The following is a 22,104-nucleotide window of genomic DNA, read 5'->3' on the forward strand; positions in this document are numbered from 1 at the left end:
TCTAGACCCTTCACCAGCTTCGCTGCTCTTCTTTGGACATGCTCCAGCACCTCAATGCCCCTCTTGTAGTGAGGGGCCCAAAACCGAACACAGTATTTGAGGTGTGGCCTCACCAGTGCCGAGTACAGGGGCACTATCACCTCCCTGGTCCTGCTGGCCACAATATTCCCAATACAAGCCAGGATGCCATTGGCCCTCTTGGCCACCTGAGCACACTGCTGGCTCATGTTCAGGCGACTGTCAACCAACACCCCCAGGTCCTTTTCCGCCAGGCAGCTCTCCAGCCACTCCTCCCCAAGCCTGTAGCATTGCATGGGGTTGTTGTGACCGAAGTGCAGGACCCGGCACTTAGCCTTGTTGAATCTCATACAGTTGACCTCAGCCCATCGATCCAACCTGTCCAGTTCCCTCTGCAGGGCCTTCCTACTCTCCAGCAGATCAACACTTCCACCCAACTTGGAGTCATCTGCAAACTTACCGAGGGTGCACTTGATCCCCTCATTCAGATCAACAATAAAGTTATTGAACAGAACCGGCCCCAATACTGAGCCCTGGGGAACACCACTCGTGACCGGCCGCCAACTGGATTTGACTCCATTCACCACCACTCTCTGGGCTTGGCCGTCCAGCCAGTTTTTAACTCATCGCAGAGTGCACTTATCCAAGCCGTGAGCAGCCAGCTTTCTCCAGGAGAATGCTGTGGGAGACTGTGTCAAAGGCCTTACTAAATTTGGGGTAGACAACATCCACAGCCTTCCCTTCATCCACTAAGCGGGTCACCTTGTCATAGAAGGAGACCAGGTTAGTGAAGCAGGACCTCCCTTTCATAAACCCATGCTGGCTGAGCCTGATCCCCCGGTTGTCCCGCATGTGCCACGTAATGGTACTCAAGATGATCTGCTCCATGACCTTTCCTGGCACCAAGGTCAGGCTGACAGGCCTGTAGTTCCCTGGATCCTCCTTCCGACCCTTCTTGTAGAGGGGTGTCACATCTGCTATCTTCCAGTCATCTGGGACCTCCCTGGTTGACCAGGACTGCTGATAAATGATGGAGCGTGGCTTGGCAAGCTCCTCTGCCAGCTCCCTCAGTATCCTCGAGTGGAATCCCATCTGGCCCCATAGACTTGTGGGCATCCAGGTGGAGGAGGAAGTCGGTGACTGCCACCTCTTTGACAACTGGAACTTCATTCTGCATCCTATCTCCATCTCCCAGCTCAGGGGCCTGAAAACCCTGAGGATGACCAGTCTGACTATTAAACACTGAGGCAAAGAAGGCAGTAAGTACCTCAGCCTTCTCCTCATCCTTCGTGGCAATGTTTCGCTTCGCATCCAACAAAGGAGGGAGATTCTCCTTGGCCCTCCTTTTGTCGCTGATATATTTGTAGAAACATTTTTTGTTATCTTTAACGGCAGTGGCCAGTTTAAGTTCTAGCTGGGCCTTAACCTTTCTAATCTTCTCCCTTCATAACCTCACAACATCCTTGTAGTCCTCCTGAGTTGCCTGCCCCTTCTTCCAAAGGTGGTAAGCTCTCCTTTTTTTTTTCCTGAGTTCCAGCCAAAGCTCTCTGTTCAGCCAGGCTGGTCTCCTCCCCCGCTTGCTCATCTTACGGCACATGGGTACGGCCTGCTCCTGTGCCTTTAAGACTTCCTTCTTGAATAACATCCAGCCTTCCTGGACTCCTTTGCCCTTCAGGACTGCCTCCCAAGGGACTTTGTAAAGCATGGCCACGGCACATTATGACTGTCCTCCACAGCCATACATTACAACTGTACATCTACTGCAGAGTCTTGTTAAAACAGTTTAGCTGGCGAGGTGACAAGAAAGATGAGAAAAGGGAAGTGGTAGGTGTTGACTTCACGACACAGGAAGTTCACTCCAGTGCTCGAAGCAGCAGTTGCATGATGCTCTTTCACTTCTTTGTGGAAGGTTCAAAAATTCATTTCCAGCTGTAACTGTCCATAAAATAATTTAAAAAAAAAAAAGGAAATGCTGGCCTGAAAACAAACAGAATCAGCTTCTCATAAAGGTCAGATTCACACCTGTGGTGGGAATACATCTGCACCTCAAATACCCCAATCCTGGACGTAAATTGGGGAATGGCACATGCTGAGCTGATTTGTGCAATTAAGTGGCCACAAGCACAACACTGCTTCCTGCGAACCCACTCACCAACCCAGCTGGGTGCCCACCAAGCATGCCTGTGCCATGGATTCATGGATGCAAAGACTGACCTGCCCATCATGAAAAGCAAATTTGAAATGAAAATTTAAAGTAAAAACCAAAGGCTTGATATGAGAAAACTTGGACAATACCCTGCAGCAACCGTTTTTCATACAACTGGTTGTGTGCAACCACATTCAGTTAGCATCTCTATCACAAGAGGCTTTCAGCGCATCTTGCAAGAAAGCTGCTGGGATATGGCTTAGGTTAAAATAATTCACGGTTATGCTTTAAAACCCCACCAGTCACCCCTACAAAGAACGCCGGAAGTCCCAGAAAGATTATAGACAACCTCCTACTCAAAAATGCCAAAAACAATATGGAAAAGTTATCCTATGCTCAGTTGTCATCTTTGTTGTATCGAGATCTCATTTTCCTTAGGGTATTTAAAAAAAAAAAAAAAAAAGATGGTAACATACCTCATTTTTCTTAACCAGCATTATGACTAAAACATTGACCTATGCAAATTTTTTTCAGAATATACATGGAGATAATCTTACCCAAAGGTCTGACTTGCAGGACTGCAGGCCAAATTTTCCAACACAAACTGTACAATGAAATCGGAAGTGAAATTCCAGCTATGTATAGGCAGAATGGAAGTGTATGTCAGTGACTGTACAAGGCCCATGTGGGACTTCATTATTACTATTTTACTCAGCAGGAAGCAGGACAGATGGAGAAAGGCATTTTTTGGTGATTACTAATGAGCGCATATTACTCTTAGTGAAAAATAGCTAAATAAAAAGATACGAAGAAGTGTTAGCCATCTCAGAAGCATTACTCCGTTGCTCCCAGGCACTTGGCAAAAGCCTTGGGTATATGACTACAGAGCATGACAGCCCCTCAGTCTCACTTTTATATAATTTCTTTTTTTTGTAGCCATCAAGGCTAACATGCCTCAGTTCTTGGAACTGACATTTTCTGAGACATTATCAAAACTAATACGCTCCCCTTGTTAATTTTCATTTTGATAAAAGATAACTGGAAATCCAAGTAAGTCACTCCTGAGATTTTAAAACATATTCCAATAATTGTGTGCTAATAGTGAGACCTGTTCGACTGTGCTGCAGACTCCCAAAGGAAGCCACATCACGCTGCAGAGCTAAACCTAGACTAAATGAAACAATACGAGTTGTATATCAGGCAATGTTACTTCACTAGCCATGGGATGTGTGAACGCTCGGGTGGTGGATGGAGAGATATCTGAAGTAGAAAATTAGAGAAGAAAAAAGCAAATCTGATTTTTTTCCTACTTACTGTTTATTCATGAGCTTCACTTAACTTGATATCCTAGGAGTTACTGAGCCATCATTAAATCATTCCGCAGCTGTACTTCTTATGCACCCTCCTCCAACTATAACAAAGCTTTCTGGAAACTTGCATATTTAATAAGAGTGCTGGTTACCTCCATCGTGCCGCTGCAAAGCCTGGTACTAGGGGTAGGAAGGGGGAAGCAGGAAAAAGATGCTGGCTCCCAAGACAAAGCTTTCTGGAGGAGTTGGGGTCTCCCCAGCTCTCATGCCAGCAGCTGCTGCTGACTGAACTCTCCTCTCTTCCTTCCAGTGGGGCAGGTACCTTGTTTTCTAGAAAATTACCCATTTTGTCAGGGGTGGTATGAACTTCCAGCCTAAGAATAATTACTGAACAAGTCAACTTTCAATCATGCTGGCTCTCCTCGCTGGAAGCCATGGCCCTTTACCCTAACTCTTAGTCATAGTGCCCCAAACCTGCAACAGAATCAAAGGGGAGAGTGGGAGGATGATGTGGACACCTAACACACAAATTGGTTTCACATCAATTGGTTTCTTTTCCCCAGAAGAGGGCACAGTCCTTATGCTACAGAAGAGGCAGCAAATCTCTAAGCCTTCCCTCTCCATGTGGCTGCAAGGACAAGCTAACTTAGTGTAGCTTGGTCAGTGCCAAAAATGTCTTTTTGAAGGTGAATTCAACTCCAAATCCAATAGAGAACCTGAAGTGCATCACATAAATGCACTTCAGGAAGAAGAGCAGCACTAGAAAACAAAAAAAAATCCTCCTCTAGGGATCTCTCTCTTTTATAAATTCACCAAGCACGTACAGAGAAGTATGACTTCTTAACTCTGTGTTTTATCAGCAATTACTTCATACTATATGGATACTTAACCTAAGGAACAAGACTTCAAAAACAGTCATCAGAACTCTGATGTCTTATAAAACATTGGTATTTGTCAGCAAATCATACAGTAAAGTCTTCTGCTTGGGTTTACTGCAGTTGGTTTGATACTACATTCCTAGTCCAAACAGTAAATTTCATTACCAGATTAAATATTTTTTAATTAATGCATTATTTTCTTGCTGTCATGTTGCAACTAATAAACAATCTTTTAAATAATATTTCAGTTGCATACATACACATACATATATATTATGAATATAAAATAATTAAAGTATTTCACAGTGTGTGTATGTATATATAAACACACACACAAGGGAAAACCAATAGCAGCAGGCAAGAAGCCTTGCACCGTGATGGTGATGCTTCCCATTCGAGACGTAAACAAGCTTTCACCCACAGACTATTGAAGAGATACCAGATGTCAATGGATGGATTAAATGTTGTGTTAATAGATGCTAACAGATAGATGTTAATTGGAGTCTCCATCACTAAGATGTTTCCTGCTGACTGTCCCATTAAATTCTTGCATACAAGATAAAAGACAGAGGTCTCCTTTGGCAGTACAGACCCCTGCTGGATCCTCTGACTCATATTGCTATGGATTTACTCCTGTGCAAGCCCAAGGCAATCTGCACCGCAGCCTTCCATGCCCAGGCAGTCATGTCCGATATGTGCAGTGCCGAGGCAAGGGCATCCTCCCTGGCTCTCAAGGAGGTGGGACAGGCTGATGGGTTCCTCCTCCTGAATCCACACCAGCTGCCAGGTGAGACTACAGACTGGCAGAGAGGCGAACAAGATCACATTCTCCCCATCTACAGAAAGTAGTTGGGTTTGGCCAAACAGACCTAGTTCATGCAGCCCTCACTGTTTCCTAGTCCTTTCCACTTCCCTCTGACTAACCTTGCTCTAGCACCTGGCGGGTTTAACATTCACCAAATTTGCAGAAGCAGCAGCATGGCAATGAAGTACTGGAGAGTCCCAGGCTACAAAGGCAGCGTCTGAACAGCACGAATGGAAGGTGAGTCCAGTCACACCCAGCTGACCTCGAGATAAAGCAGCAGGAAGAACGGCAGCATAAAGCAATGCACTTGTGAGAGAAAGTCTGGGGCTTTTTCATACCTTCCTGTTGGTGTGTTCTTGGAAAAAAAGGGGACACCACAGAGCATTAGTTGTACTCCGAAACTGCACTTGTCAACTCTGAGAAACAGAACTTCTTGCACACCACATACCCGCGTGCAATTTTCATCACTCTTCAATAGTCACTGGCCAATTTGACCCAGAAGCTACTGAATGAGTTTTAACCACATTTCCCAAGGGACAAGCTCTTGACATACACAAATAACAACATATTTGCTGATTTCAACAGAACCACCCGATTTGCACAAACTGAGGTGTGAATGCTACAGTTCACTAGCTACAGTTCAGTAGTTGCTAGTGCTCATCATACTCTTTAAAAAAACCCAAAAGTCCACTATATTAACTTTACTGTCATGATGGCGGGGGGGGGGGAGAAAAAAACCCCAAACACAAACAAAAAAATCTTACCAAACAATAAGTGGAATATTTTGCACATTTGCTCAAAGCATCTTCTGTTTTCTTTTCCTGGAAAAATCTAACCCATTCTATCATCACTATTTCTAAAAATAACTGTCTCAATAAACAGATAAACAAAGGAATCTGTCATTAATCTTACACAGCTGCAGCAAATACACAACAGCCTGGACTACATTACTCTGGATTCAAAGAAAATATCTTCTAGCTACAGTTTCCTGAAGAGTAATTTGATATAACTACCCTCAAAACAACTTCTTTGCACTCGAAAGTGGTCACACCAATAGAAGCACATGCTTTGTGTAAAAAAAAAAAATTACTGTTAGAAGAGATTTCCATCAAGCGTGTTCTTCTAGGACGCAAGGCCCTGACCCTGCAAGATGCACTATTCAATTAGCCCCCTGTATATCATGGAGCCCCACTGAAAACAACATGATCTAACAACTAGAAGCTGAACCTAGACAAGTCGAAACAAGAAACACAAGGTGCAAGTCTTTACCTACCAGAGCACTTGAATTTTAACAACCTCTGGCTACGATGAATTCCTTTATATGAAACCTTTTAAATCAAGACTGGGAACCTTTCTAAAAGATACTATCTAGGTTAGGAACAAGTTACAACCTGCATCAAGCAGGAAATTATAACAACTGTCACGATCCTTTGACGTAAAACTAAACAAACAAAAAACCCAGACAACGTATGAAAGTGATGCAAGGGATCTGTGACCAGAGGCAGGAACTGGTTTCAGAGCACTTAATAGTAATGAACAAACTACCTTACCTTGTTTACATCCAAATACTCTAACTTTGGCATGTCTGCTGTCTCTTGTTCCTCGCTGCTTCCTTCATCAATGTCACTGTCTTCATCCTGCGTGGAGTCTCTCTTTTGCTCCACAGAGGAAGGTTTGGTGCCCTTTTTGTCAGGTTCCATCTCCCCTGGGTTCCCAGCCATGCTTGGTTTCTTTTGCTCTGCACCTTCTTCACTAGGGAAAGTTTCCCCTGCCACACTACAAGAAGGACTGTCGATGCCACTGTCTCTATTGGGAATTTTACCATTACCGTTCAGTTCTGCAGTTGAGTCTTTATTGCCAAGCTCTCCACAGGGCTCTTTGGTCACATTCACAGCAGTACAGTCTTCATGGCTTTTGTTATCGCCTATGCTTAGCTCTTTAATTTTCATTATGTCTGTGTTTGATAGATCCATGCTGCATGGGACGTCTGGCTCATTTTCATCCGGTTCACTTTTTTCATTTGTGGAAGAGCTGCTGGAAGCTGCTACCATGTCACAGTCACATGAGCTTGGTTGTTTGGATGAGTCCAAGCCAGGTTCCATCTTAAGAGCTAAATTTAGCTGGTTTCTTTGAAGAATATGTACAGGTTGCCTGCAGGTGGAGAGAAAGCACCACAGTCATTCATATTAATACTCAGAGATTTCAGAAGTGTCCCAAAAGAGAGAGGGCCTGATTATCATTTGATTCAAGTTGTATTTCTTGCACCCCCCCAACAATCCTAGGAGGCAAGTGTGTGCACTTTGTTGTAATAATATTCATCCAACAATTTCCAATAAAAACACTCCACCCCTAGCCATAAGTTTTACTAAAATGGCACCACTAGAATCCCTGACCTTTAATATTCCCCAGGTTGCCTTGAAGAACAGTCTGGTTTGCAGGTTTGGGGAGGGAGGAATCATCTTTTAAAAGAAGCATTTGGTTGTGGGTTTAAACAGGAACTCACATTCTTCAACAGAACAAAGCCTTTGGGGCAAGGTATTTTCTGCCAGAGAGAGGATGTTATAGAAACACAAGACGGCATTACTTTTTCTTTTCGGAAGACATCTAACCAGGTTCACCCAGGTGATAATACACTCCAAGGCACTGTATAGTGTCTCTGTCTCCATCTCCCTCTTTACGAAAAAAATCACTTAGCTGCATCAGGCAGATCTGGTCTTCAGAGGGAGTTTTCACATGTTTGTAAAACGAGCTGGTTTTACAGCAAAATACATATATTTTAGCCTATTTAATGTCTCTTATATATAAGTTTCAGAGGAAACGTTGTTCTACATGACATTGTTTCACTGTACCTTGCAATTTAACACTCCCCTGCCTCCAAGAAGCAAGCTAACAGTATGTCTGACTTTTATTGAATCTTAGACAGAAAATTCAATTATTTTATATCACAATAATCAAATTCCTATAATGCAAAAACCAATCCCGACATCAAGTAAATTTACTGTAAGCAGACTCTGGGCTACTTGTTTCTGGTAGAGCACTTATCAAATTCAGCAGGTCTTATGCTCCTTAAGAACAACTGTATGTTACAAACTAAAAGTTGTTGAAATACATGCTTTTATTAATAAATAAATAAATCTTTGTGTAGTCAGTCAAGTTTTGCACTACCGGTAGAAATCATCCCAAGAGGAGTTTCTACGTGACAACTACAATTAGTGCTTTCTATTGTTATATTCTAAGTTAAAAATGCAGAACATGAGTTTAGAGCAGATCTCGCAAAGCCATATTTACCTAATACTTTCAAATTTCTCAATGAGCGTGTTGACTCCTGCTGATATTGGTATTTCTTCCTCTCCAGGCGCTAAGCTCCTCGATGACTTGGGATCAGCTGGCAAAGGCCGAGAAGGTGCAGGAGGAATTCTTTCCTGCCCAGGTTTGAGATGGACAGGCTTAGGAGGTACTAATAAAAGAGAGGGGAAAATACGGGAGGATAAATCTCCATCTTCTTTATCCTAAACTGGGAACAAAATCCAAGCGCTCAATGCAGAACGAGGAGTACACATTCTTTCACCAGCCTTTATAAATTGCACAGGCACAGTCCCAAAGTATTTCTTACACCAAAGCAGACTGCTGTACGCTAAAGAAAAATGATGGGCTACTATTTGTATTTCTACAGCTGTATCAGACGTGTTAACGAACGAAGCGGCTCGCAGAACTTTACCGCTTCCTTGTTACCAAACAGGATGCACAGCTCACACTTCGTTTTTGCAAATGTGCTCACCATCTCAATCACACTAACGAGTTTCCCCTCCCATGAGTTTTCAAAACTCAGGCACTCTGTTTTTTGTTTCTTTTTTCCCCAGTGTAAGAGATTCAACAAAAAAACAACCCAAAACAAACCACCAAAAAACAATCCCACCATGGATTTCAGTGCCTTGTGCTTGCTTGGTCAAAAACGCCACAGGCAGAACATAATAGCTTTTCTTCCTTTCGTTCTCCCTCCCCCATCTCTTCTGTGGTGTAGTCTTCATAAATTTCCTTCCTCTTTTGGTTCTACGGTAAGTTATAGACGATATAAATAAAACACATGTTGTAAGAATGCATACATTCTGCTTAAGGATTCACTAGGAGGCAAAGGTACAAAGTTTAACACAGTATTTTTAAAAAATGTACTGTAATTTAAATGTAATGTAATTTTAAAAAAATTTATTCAGACTTTATATCGATTGCAGAGTAAATGGTTTCAGAAATACGCAAGCAGTAACCCATGGCAACAGGTTCACGTGCTGTTATAGTTTCATACAGTGAAAGCAACCTCACACAGGCAGACCTGACACTAGAAGGTAGGAACACCAACTGCGCAATTACTCCCAAAGGGCACGCTATTTGGAGCGGTGCTGCCAAGTGTGCCCTCTGGTCCAGAGTATCCAAAGACTTAACACATTAAATGAGGAAACTCTAAATATGTTTTTTATTAAATAACATTTTCAAGAACAATTTATTTCAAGCATTTCCAATTTTTAAATGGTTGATATGGCACATCAGCATAATGTGATTAAAGTTGTAATACAGTTTTAATTAGCAAGTGTTCTGAATTTAATTTCAGAGTAACTTTCTTTAGGAGGCTAAACAGAGGCATATGCACCCAAAAAACCAATCCCTGTTGTCACTACCGTGCAGAAGGGTCTGCATCTGTTTTACGGTCCGCATCAGCTCAGATGTCCTCCCTGCTCCAGCTATGGACAGTCATTGTCGGAAGTCAGTGACAAAGGACTGTTAAAGAGTTTTTGAACTCTGCGTATATGTCAGATTTTAAACTACCCACCTTACTGAGTTTATTTCAGCACCAAAGAATAAAATCAAATCTTCTAAAGAATTGCGCTTTGATGGGACATTTCCTATAAAAGGACTGATTTGCCCAGTCTCCAAAAACATCTGGAATTCCTGTCTTAAAATAAAGGTGTTATAGTTCAATTTTTGGAAACACCACCAAAAAAACAATCTTACACAGGAATAACAGGTAAGCAGGAAAAGAAAATCATCTGGCATATAAATGGGATGGTCGAGCTCTATGTTTTGTTCACCAGGCTTTCACTTGCACACCGCATGATCAGTGGGTGCCCGGCCACATTTCTCCTTGTAAAAACAAAACAAAACAACCTAAAAAAAAGTATCCACACAGCCGTCTGGCTCATCTAGCCAGAAAAGGCAAGCTCTAGGCTCTTTACAGAAGGTGCACAATGCAGCAGGCAGACAGACAAGAACCTACCACACATCCCCTGTCAGGCCCTTGATAGTTTGACTGGTCCACAACACTCAAAAGCTGAAGTTCACTGCCAAAGCGTTTACACTAACAGCAATGGGTGTCACTGCTGTTCACGTAAACATTTTATGTCTTTCCTGTTAGCAGACTCCACCTGAATCACCTGAGACAACACACTCTGCACTGGACAAAAAGGAAGGAGGAACACACTGCTGTTAGTTCTGAATTTTTATTTACTGAAATAATAAGAGACATCAGCATGGAGGCAAAGCTGCTGACCTTATCAAGCACTACTTATGAAGCAAAATTTAAACCACACAAGAGCATAGAATCATAGAATGGTTTGGGTTGGAAGGGACCTTTAAAGGTCATCTAGTCCAACCCCCCTGCAATGAGCAGGGACATCTGCAACTAGATCAGGTTGCTCAGAGCCCCGTCCAACTCCAGAGCTGACACAAAACCCCTATATTCAGAATTTACAAGGAAGCGGTGTTACATATCACAACACAGACTTTTAAACTCAAAACCATTTTAGAATTCTACAAAAGAGTGAATGAAAGATCTGCACACTAAGAACAAACAACACTAGGTGAGCTCATCAGTATGTGCACCATCATCATAAGTACTAAACAAACAGTCAGCCCTGGGAAAAAAAGTAGGTACTACTTTTAGGTAGGGATCCAGGACCAGAAGTGGGAGCCCAAGCAAAACTCCTGCTCACACTCTGAAGCCACCTTCCACGAGTTCTGGCCCATGCAGGAACCAATGCTGCTATTTTCTCACTCTGGGTCCCAGCCACAAAGCAGCACGACCTTGCATGCGGCTTCCAGTGCCCGTCCTGCACAGACAGGTAAACTGGTGGAAAAAAGAAAGCAAGCCAGCTGCATGGAAGAGATATTAGTATTATGGAGAATGTTTCAGGTGGCACCTGAAGCCAGGTGCTGGAATGGTATTTCCCCAGTCCTCCTCCTCCTGAAGGTTTTACATAGCAGCCCACGGCTATTTAGAGGAGGCAGAAACCAAGACACAAAATCTTTGTTGCAGAAGGAACAAGTAAAATAACGAGAAGAAGCAGGACAGAATTAGAAAAGGGAAAGGCAAGGTTAAGTATGTGGGAGAAGGTACAGCCCAGGCTTGGTCCTCAATCTGTAAAACAGCAGGGAATAAGGACCCTCCCCTCACTGCAAAATGAGCATCTCAGCCTTTGCATTACTTCAGCACCTCCCCCAGCCCGTGAGTTTCCCTCTCACAAGTGCTTCCTCTACAGTAATAGGCAAACAGTCAACACACATTTATTAGCAAATTGATGAAGGCTTTCCCATCAATCATCCCAGCAGTGGTGGGTCTATCATGACTCACTGGGAAAGCTGGGAGGACTTAATAAAGAAAAATTCAAGTGGTGTGAGTCGCACTTGCAGATTTACTTACTTCAGTTACCATGCCCTGACAAGAAGAGACCTAAAAATATACACATGATGAAGCAGATTATGAAAGGTTATCCCCTGGGAAGTGAATACACTCGAAAAAAGAATAAATGACCCAACAGCACAGCCTTGGGTGGGGGTAGAGAGCTGCTCCTAGAGTCTCAGGTGGTGGTACCAGCACATGTCGCCCAACAAATCAACAAGAAACAGGCCTTAATGAGGCATCCATGTAGCTCTAGGGAGAAAGCCCTGGGAAGAAAGGTTCTTGCATAAAAATAGCAACAAAAAACTGAGGAAAGATTTAGGTCTGCTGCAAGGAAATGCACCACACTGTGACAACTACTTTTTTTGGACACGGCCACCAAGAGGAAGTAAGGATGGTTTACCGGAAAAATGTCAACTTCAATACAGCCAATTTAATAAATTTTTTTTTTTTTTTTTTCCCTCCTTAATTTTTACAATTTCATTTTCCTGGAGAGGCATGAAGTGTTTTCCTTTCTTTACTGGGTATACAACCTATACAGTAACAGCAGACCAATGAACTATACAAGGGAGAAAAGCCATTTCAAATTTACAAAGCCAATAAAAGTAAAGAGGAAAAAAATTGTACCATCTTCCCTTCCTTGCAAAGTATCGTACATATTGTTCTCTACTGTCATATGTAAGCTAATTGCAGTTACTTAAAAAGTAGTTTTATTATAAAGAAGTGAAGTGAAATAATAAAATCATTATTTAAAATTTATGACAAAGAAGTGTCTTTCAGGAAGATGACTGGCACATCCATGACCAAGACTCATAACACTGATTTGTAGCTTTGGCTAACCTAGCTCAGTCTGAGACACTAGGTGATCTGATTTTTGAGTATTGGGTACTATGCCACAGTCTCTCATGGGAATTTTCATTGGGACTCCTGTTTCTTCTTGGACAAGTTTTATAGTAACATCGAGAAGCCCAACAAACTGAGTTCTGTCAAAAAAAGTATTAGCAAGAGTAACTAGTCAAGAAAGCATTTTACCTTTGGGTGTTTATTTCACTTCATCAACAAATTTCCATCCTGTTCAGAGTATTAACCAGCCAGTACGATACACTGACTTCTTTGGTTCTAAGCTTATGGCTGTAATGGGAGAGAGAGCTCGGATGTGTGTGAGCAGCGGAAAAAAGTAGTAGTAACTATCTTAGTGATGGAAATAGATTATACTAATCTACTTGGGTAACTTTTAAGCATGATTTGAATCAAGCTAAGTACTCTCCCTCCAACTTTTCTGAAATACTTACATATAAAAACAGTCTATGTCCTCAGTAATTGGAAATCAGTGCAATCAGTACAACAGCAAAGGATCTACACCAGCTGAATTAATTTCTTACTGAACAGACACTTCTGCTATTCCTTTTTATTGTTAGTATTAAAAACATTCATGGAACACCCACTAATTAAACCTGGACAACCAAGACCTCAAGGTAAAAGCTCCATAAATACACAGACCTCGTGAGATGTTTCAAGCATGAACTAGTATATTAATTTAATGTTTAAGGTCTACTTCCAGAATCAGAAAATACAATGCTTTCTTTGTAGCTGTTTAAGGCTAAATACATATTAGAAAATTGCTTTTGTATAGGCATTTGAATTGGGAGGGGGTGGTGGTGTAGAGGCTCAGTTTGTACAACACATCCTAACAGTGACCAGAATATCTTTTCTCTTTTTCTCACGTGACAATGACTGTCATGGACATGCTTCTCAAAAAAATATTGGTTTATGAACTTAGTATCTTCTTCAGGCTCACCCTCCTTTGTTCCAAACACCTCTCAAACTATATGCTTTCTGCATCTGCAATTACCTTAAGGCAAGCACCCGTTATATACAATATTTTAACCAACTCGGCAAAGCAGGGTGGGGTGGCAGTGCAGGCACTTGACAAACTGACATTACAAAGAGAGACCACATGTCATTTCACTGATGGCAAAACATGCAAATAGTTTATCCTTTTTCAAGAAATTTACTGCAGTCTTTTTTTAGCATTCAGAAGTTTTAGGGAAGAAAAGCCTGGGGAGACCAGAAGACCTGCCTGGAGACCAGCTGGAACATGCTTCTTCCTGGCTTTTCTTCTACCATACTTTGGGATTGCCACCTATTTGACTACGAGTCTGGCAGGTCTGTGGAATTACCACAGCCCACATGCTACCCTTGCACGTGACTGGTTTAGCTCCTATTTCTCATTTTTAAAATACATTCGTTCCATTTAGGCATTTCCTGTTGCAATGCATAGTTCTTACAATAAATGGAATAGACTAGGTTTAAACAATAAGCTATTCTTACATAATTTTTTTTTAAATTAATAAAGAATGAAAACAATATTGCTAAATTAAACTTACACTTCACAGCTGCATGAGGTATAACAACAGTCCAGGAAATACAAACTGACAAATTAAGTATCTGTTATTCCTGAATCAATTTCTTCTTGAAAGCTTCCCTAAGAGGTTATCTAACAGAAAAAATGAAAATAATAAAACCTTCCCAGCTGTATCTCAACCTTAGAACATGAAAATAACTATTTTGCTGTGACCTAAAATTAAAACAATTTGTTCAACAATATTACACTTCACGTGTGACAGAAGCTTGTACAATTGCTAGAAGCACAAAGCCACTTGCCTTGGGGTTTCTGCAGAGGATGCATTTTGGCCAGTGGAGTTTTGGTTTTCGGCTTCCTTCCAGTTTGGTGAATACATTGTGCTGGGCTGATGTGCTGCAGTTCCCCACATGCTTCCAACGCCGGATTTGAGTCAATGTGACATTTGATTTGAAAAGGAGAACAAGGGCAACCTGGGGGGGGGGGAAAGTCAGTATTTATCGTGTTGTATTAATCCTGAAGAAAATTTGTGCTACTTGTAGAAGCATATCACTCATCCAAGTTCCCGAAGAAAGGGAGGGGGATAGAAGATGGGTGAGCCATTCACTCGCAAGGTATTACAACCAATATATCCAGCCTTAATAATCATGTCAAACTAGCTGACTGATAAGACAGCTGGAACTTCAGTAACCCTATCTTTAATGAATTACTTATTTCTTTACTATGGACACCCAAAATAAAAAGAGTACATATAAAAGATAAAAAACCATTTCAAAAGGATTTTTCCAAACAGAAATACAAGAGCCCCAGCATACAACATGATGTTATTTGATAAAATACACCTAAGTTACAGTGAATTAGAAATGTGTCCCACGTGGGATGAATGGTAGAAGTGCCATTCCTTCAGGGGATTTAAGCATTCAAGCTGCATTTTACCGCTATTATTCCTCCTTACATAAAATACTAACATTCCTTCTAAAGGATCCGATCTAGAAGATGCCATTAAGATATGATCCAATGGGAAAACAAAGAAAGAAGTGATTAGTATGTTTGCTGGTCTTTTAACTTAACATTCTTGATTCATTTCTGTGGGCACTGGGAAGTAAATCCACATATCCACATTCACATAGTGGACACTGCATTTTTTGATTTGGGGTTTTTTTGGACTTGTGGCAAGCCTACAGCTACATGAAATCCTCATGCCGGCTTTAATAGTGTGTCATAAGAAGGCAAAAAAAAAAAAACTTTAAAAAGGACTGTGGTTTAAAATTGCTGCATATGAAAACATGAACATATATGCTTCCAGCAGTTCTGAGAAGCAGAAAACATATCAAATGTAGAAATTAGAACGCTAACCCATAAAAAAAATGGCAAAGAAAACATGACAAACATTCTTTCCATATTCCCGTTTTAAAGTGGACTAGCTGAAATTACCAGCATCTTGCTGGAGCGAGAGGTGACCTGCATCATGTAGAAGGATTCACCTAAACGTAAAAAAAAAAAAAAAAAAAAAAAAAAAAAAAAAAATCAATCTTCGCCTTCCTGTGATGTGTTTGAGAACACAGCATTAGCTTCACAAATACAACCTACTCTTGGACAGATTTATATTAAGATCAAAAAACTGAAATGACAAGCACCTCCATCCACATCAACTAAATTATCCTGCGTTTATACTAATGGTATTAAATCAGGATGTGACCTTTTGAATAAAGACTTTGAAATCTGAGCCGTACAGACTGCTTGGGAAGATTAGCTGAGAGCTGGCCTCAAAATGCAGAAACTCTCACAGTGATACAGATTATTTTTTTTAAAATAAGCAAAATATTAAAGTCAATTTTGCTGACAAAATAGATTCAGATGGCACAAACCAATTTACTGATCTGTGACACCTAATATACAACCCCTGAATTCCTCAGTATGGCTGCCAGTTGTTGCTGTTGAAGCTTCATTAGCATTTCTACCATGAAGTCTGCTTTTCAGCAGATTTGAGACCAGGTATTAAAACATCCTTCCAGCTGAAACCAGGAATTTTTAAGTACTAGGTTTTATTAAAATATAATTTAACTTATCAGGAAAATGCAGTGAAAGTAGAGTAGATTATTAGAGCAGATTAATAGATTATTGCAAACACATAATCACAGAAAGAGTTTACACAGATGCCTCAGCTCTGGGTACCAAGAGCTCCCTGTGACAGCAACAGCAGACAGGGGAGCCAGCTTTTTAGGGAAAGGACTGAGACTTCTTCCTTATTAACAGTAGCTCAGCACAGCAAGAAGTTAAAATAGTGCACAAGGGAAAAGCTCTAATTCAAAAAAATAAAAAGAGCAGCATATAGAAGATAGTGTTTTAGCAGATATTCACCAATGCCTGCAACTGGAAGGCAATCCAGCAATGTTGTATTTTCCTAAAAATTAATGATCCAGTTGTCAGTGGACAAATCTCTGTACCTACAACAGCTTTCCAGAAAACACCTCTAACCATGCCATGTCATTTGACCATATAGGCATGGCACCAGCCTCATCTCTAGCAAGTGCTGAAGCCCCTGGGAGATGCTGGACATGACCACAGTCCCCTGCCATAGCTGAGGGAGGAGAACCACAGCTCCTCCTGTCCTCAGGTACCACATCCCTAGGGCATCCTCAGCTGGGCATCCTAAGCCGAGTCCAGCTATCCCTGTGCTGACTTGGGATAAGTTACTGGTTGCCCTAAGCATTTGCTGTTCCTCTTCAACCACTGCCACAAAAAGGGACTGTCTTGTTGGTACCATTCTGTAAAGCTTCAAAAGGAACTAAAACCCAATTCCTTTTTATTTCCTACTGCAATTCATCGTTGTGAAAGTAGGTCCGACAACCTTTCTTTCTTACTGATAAAAATAAGAGCTAGTGGTTGCTTGCTTTCAAGTGCGTGGCAACACCACACACCTCTTCCATGTCTAGGCTAAAAGCTGTTATGACCTGTTTACGTTACTGAAAAGTAAAGTGCTTTGATCCTTATTTTATAAATCCACACACAAGTTTTTATCTTCTGCTGCATAATCCTGTCAAACAATCAAGGCACAAGATCCTCCACTAGTAATTACTCAACAAATGCGTCCATCTTGCCTGAAACAAGCTCTGAACTTGGCTTCGAATGCTCTAGGACTTGTGCTCAGATGCATTTGCAGAGTAAACACTTAGCAAAGCCTTACGCGACTTCCCATTAAAAAAGACCTGATATTTAAAAACTTAAGAAAAAAAAAATCCATCATCCTCTAAACATACAATATTTTACATCATCCGGTATATTGCATATATAGGTCACTGCTGAAAATATATCGCTGCTCACCTACTGCCCGCGCTTAACCCACGTGTTTATTGATGGTACATCCAAAGAGCAGAAAATAAAATTGATAAGTAGTTGGAAAGAAGAGGAACTTGGAAAGCCACAAGTGCCTTAAACACCAAATGTAGTGCTGGCCCTAAATCAAGAAAAATATGCATAGGTGAAACCACAGAAGTGGCTTTCATTCTTTTTTATTTAGTTTAAGCCAAGATGGTTCTCTCTGTTCATCTCTGATGTGGCCCCTAAGGGCTGCTTTTTGCACACAAGACAAAAATCCACTTTCCTTAAATATTTTTTCAAGTGCTATAAAGTGATTTGTGAAAACAAGATTTACTGGATTATTTCACATTGAATTCTCTGGAAGTAAAACCCACTGTCTGCTGAGCACACTCCAGGATGCTCCTGGGAATGGAAAACAAGAGGGACAACATAAATAAGACCCAGGCATAGCCCAAGTAGCCCCCCGCAAGATGTCTGTGGTTCTGCCAGACGCTTCCAGAGGTGGGAGGGGCTGACAGGTCCCCCATTGCTTGCCCTCCTGCATCCACCAAACCTGCAGGACCCAACGCAGAAACCGCCTCCTCTTTGCTCTCCGGTCCAGCTTTGGATTGTGCAAACCCTCCCTAGACCGGATTAGCCGTAACTGCCACGTGGAGTGGTATGTGCAAATTAACAAAAAATGGTGATTTGTGTCCAAACCTTATAAAAGGCTACTACTATTAAACTGTTATTCCCAGACAGCCTGGCTGACACTGACTTCACATCTGATCCCTGGCTACTTGTGACGGCTCCGGGCAGAAAGTTACAGCCTGTCTGGACGTGGAGCCAGCGCCTCCCAAGCACACACAACAGGCAGAGCTCTAAAAACCTGAGCGTGCACTTCCAAACATATAAAACTCTGCTGTAAAACTCAGCTTTGCTATGCCCAGTCCTTGTGTCTCTAATGTATTTAAGCTCAAGTATTTCATGGCTTATTTGTAATTCCACTCACACGAACAATGCTGCTTACAATTTCTCTGTTCAAAATGAATCCAAGCAGAAAGGGACAAAAATGATGCTTTCCAGAGATAATTTTTTGTATTACATTAATGAAATAATATGTATTTAAGGCTCCTCCTAAGGTAAAACTTAAACGAAACTTCTGAAAATGCCTAAGATAATGTACAATTTATGTTTTCACTAAAATGGAAAAATAACTTCAGTCTTTCTGACAGAATTCAATGCCACTGGGAAACTCTTTCATGGCACAAAGAAATTTCTCAAGTATCTCCCCTTAGCCTCAATAAGCTGTTTGCACTCAGAAGAAAGCCTCTAATTTTGAAAAAGTTCTCTTAGACGCTGTCGCAAACTTGAAGGCTATGATGTATTTTTCTATTAGACTAAGACAAAATACAAGGATTTTGGGTGCTCCACTGAGCATAGTAGTAAAGAGACCAGTTGAACCCAGTGCACAAGCCACGTTCAGGTTTTGTGCTTGGCACCTATTCCCCAGGTAGCAGCGTTCAAAAATAATCCCAGTTTAAAATAAAAAATACCTTGGAGGCCTGTGATAGACAGCAGCAAGAATCAGAAATGTTATGACAGGCAACTGGTTTGGCACATCCTACGTTTGCTGATCTGACAGAAGGATTTCTCACCCAGCCCTCTTTCAGAAGAGATTTTTGTAGTATTCAGCTGAAATGAAGAAAGTTTAAACTTCATCAGGCTAGCCCACCTCCCGCACCCCTACACAAGGCATGGAGAGTGAGCAAGGAGTAAAAGGGATGATAAACACTGAACTAACAGAAAAAGGCTCTACAGACTAGACACGCTGGAAAGGCATTATAAGCAACACCCACTTTAGAAGCTTGCTTTCACCAGGAATTAATACCATTGGGGAATTTCTCCATCCATCCAGAACAATGAACATTACTTTAATAGCATACATTGAATGTCTGCTCAAGGGAGGCTTGCCAAGGGGCAATTCTCAAGCTCTCTGCCATGCCCAAACCTAGGACCCCCAGGAGATGGAAGGCTCTCTCCAGGGCTCCTGGCTGCCCCACAGGCGGCACAGCCCCAGCTGCACAGCTCCCACTGCTCCTCCTCAGGGGTACCTTCCCTGTCATCCCAAGGGAAGAGAAAATAGTCTTAGCAACCAGTGGAGGGTCTTTCCTACTCCTGCCATGACTGCTATCACCCAGAAGTTAAACAAGCTCTGGGAGCTTCCAGTTTCCTAATTCTTTGCTGATTTAGGCTCTCTGCAACATCAGTGAAGTCAACAGCTCCAAAAGGCAAATCAGTGTAATGTGACCCATCAGGTCCAACTTGAAGCATGGGAAGACATTATAATTCTCTAATCTTTCTCCAAGCATCTAAAAGTGAAACTATTCCAGATGGAAACTGGGTGTTGCATCCAGAAATGCATCTAGTAGTGGTGTCTCCATTTCTAATGCTGTTTTGTAATATGCATCAGGCACATCAAATGGATAAGCAACCATCACCAGTCTGATTAAAAACCTGTCTGCAGGAAAATACACGAAGATAAATGAACTAGAATCTATATAATGGTAAAAGATATTTTTGCAGCTAACAGGAGTCTGGACAACTAAGCATATGCCCTGAACTGACCAAATTTAAAAATAACAACAACAACAACCATCACAAAACCCTCAGCTGTTAACATGTAGAGCTATTTTTAAAGCTATTCCTTGCCTAGCCATCTTAATAGACATCTTAACAGGAACTTAGCTCTTCCCAAAGTTTGGCTACAAACTGAGCATGTGCCATGTACCTCTAACCTCCACTAGCAGGTTTTCATTATGTCCAGTTCAAGCATCCCTGTATTTTCAACTGAAATACCCACTTGGCCCTTCCCTAACACTGTCACTGACAGTGAAGTTCTCTCTCTTTTCATCCCTTCCTCCTTAGTAAAAGCCTCTCAAGGAGAACAGGCTGCTCTTAAGGCAGAAACCTACTGCTTAGAAAGCAAAGGGCTTCAAGAGCAGAGCTAATGTATGTATCTGAATAAAATAAAATCCTGCTAAGAGGAACTCTGACACAAATTAAAAGGTGCTGATTATGTCTTCCTTGTGTCAGCAGGAATCTGGTGAGTGGTATAATACTCTGTCCTTCATGCTCAGCCTGTGTTACAGACACAGCTGGGTAAGAACTTCTTTAAAGAAGCTACAGCACTCAGTACACTGTCGGAAAACCCAGTGTCGACAGTCTTACCTGCAATGCACTGCAATGAAATTTATCTCATGGTGTCAGCTCTAGTAATGCCACAACGTTACGGTCATTACAAAGCACACAACACCGTCCTCAGAGTGCTCCACGACCAACAGCTCCAGAGCCTGTGTTTTTCCTCATCTCTCCAATTTCACAAGTTGCCCTGCACCAGACTAGCTCCAAACCCTCTCCTGCTGAGCAGGAGGGAGCAAATTCTCTCCCACCCTGCCACCAGGCATACCCTTCTTTTCCCTCTTATACTGCTTCATTAACTCCAGCATTTTCCTCAAACCCACTTAAAAACTCACCTCTTCCTCCTGCCCATGGCCCGTAAGACCCCCTAGCACGGGTGTAAAGCAGCATGTGCTGGGGCTGTATGCATGCCCTTCTATCAAAGCCAGCTCAATGACACTGACAACAGTTATTTCACACAACATCTATTTTTCTGGCATTCCAAAATGTCAAATTCAGTAAAAAGAGTGACAGCAAAGTTATCACCATAAGCTTTCAGAAACAGATACAATCAAGGAAACATTATGTTTGATAGCAAAACACGGCATGGATTGCAATTCTGTATCACAAGAGATGTATATCACTTACTTGTGATGGAGCAGAGACCCCCACATTTTTTCTTATTTGCTCAAGCTATAGGACAGCCAAAAATAAGGGAGACCAGCTCCTGGTGCAGCTCTCATTTCATGGCTTAAAATGCCATGCTCACAGGAACTGACCTCCCCCAACCCACTTCCTACCATCAGTGCGGTTAGGTGACTCAAAGAATATAAATGTGGCAAATGCGAGCAGAGGAGCTTTACTAAGCAGAAGTTACAGGCGATTGCTGCAAGTCTGCAGAAAAAGGCTCTTTGGTTTTAAGTTTCAGGCATGTCTGAAACACAAGACATAGTATGCGGATGGCTTAGAAGCCTGAATCTTTCTGAAGTAGAAGAGAAATCTAGATCTCTTTAAAAAGCTTTCTGCTTACATACAGTTCAAGATTAACGCAAAACCGGACAGTAACAGCAGTGACATGCCACGGAAAGCAAAAAAATCCCAGTTCTCAGCACTCAAAACTCTCAAACTGCTTCACAGCTCCTCTGGGAATTGAAGGGCCCAAGTGCAACCATACAGGGTCTTCCCAAAAGGGTTGGACTGGGGTGTATAAAGAGCTTTCTGAAGGAAAAGGCACTAAGTCTGCTATGAAACAGCTCGCAGAAGTGGCAATAAATGTAATTCAGCAGGCATAGGATGGAGCTGGTTAAAGATTTCCATCAAAAGTCTGGAAAATTTTCAATGTTCCTTCTTATGCTCCGCCTACTCTCTCAGCAGAATCCTACCTTGGGAAACGATAAAGGAAGAAACAAAATGTAAAATTTATCTTTGTTGAATGAAA

The 22,104-nt window shown here is 41.8% G+C and overlaps 1 protein-coding gene across 1 annotated transcript in view; it reads right to left on the bottom strand.

Annotated features, from left to right (window-relative positions):
* FGD3 (FYVE, RhoGEF and PH domain containing 3) overlaps positions 1 to 21,402 on the bottom strand; it is a 61,043-nt gene extending 39,641 nt beyond the window's left edge. The window contains exons 1-4 of the mRNA XM_082321210.1: positions 21,315 to 21,402; positions 14,489 to 14,659; positions 8,446 to 8,614; positions 6,708 to 7,308 (exon numbers count right to left, since the gene is read on the bottom strand). Coding sequence (XP_082177336.1) covers positions 6,708 to 7,308; positions 8,446 to 8,614; positions 14,489 to 14,513 — 795 coding nt within the window. The 5' untranslated portion in view covers positions 14,514 to 14,659; positions 21,315 to 21,402. The remainder of the gene's footprint in view (positions 1 to 6,707; positions 7,309 to 8,445; positions 8,615 to 14,488; positions 14,660 to 21,314) is intronic.
* Positions 21,403 to 22,104: the final 702 nt, after the last annotated feature.

The sequence above is a fragment of the Platalea leucorodia genome (genome assembly GCF_965183815.1).
Source record: "Platalea leucorodia genome assembly, chromosome: 9".
In the NCBI taxonomy this organism is placed as follows: domain Eukaryota; kingdom Metazoa; phylum Chordata; class Aves; order Pelecaniformes; family Threskiornithidae; genus Platalea; species Platalea leucorodia.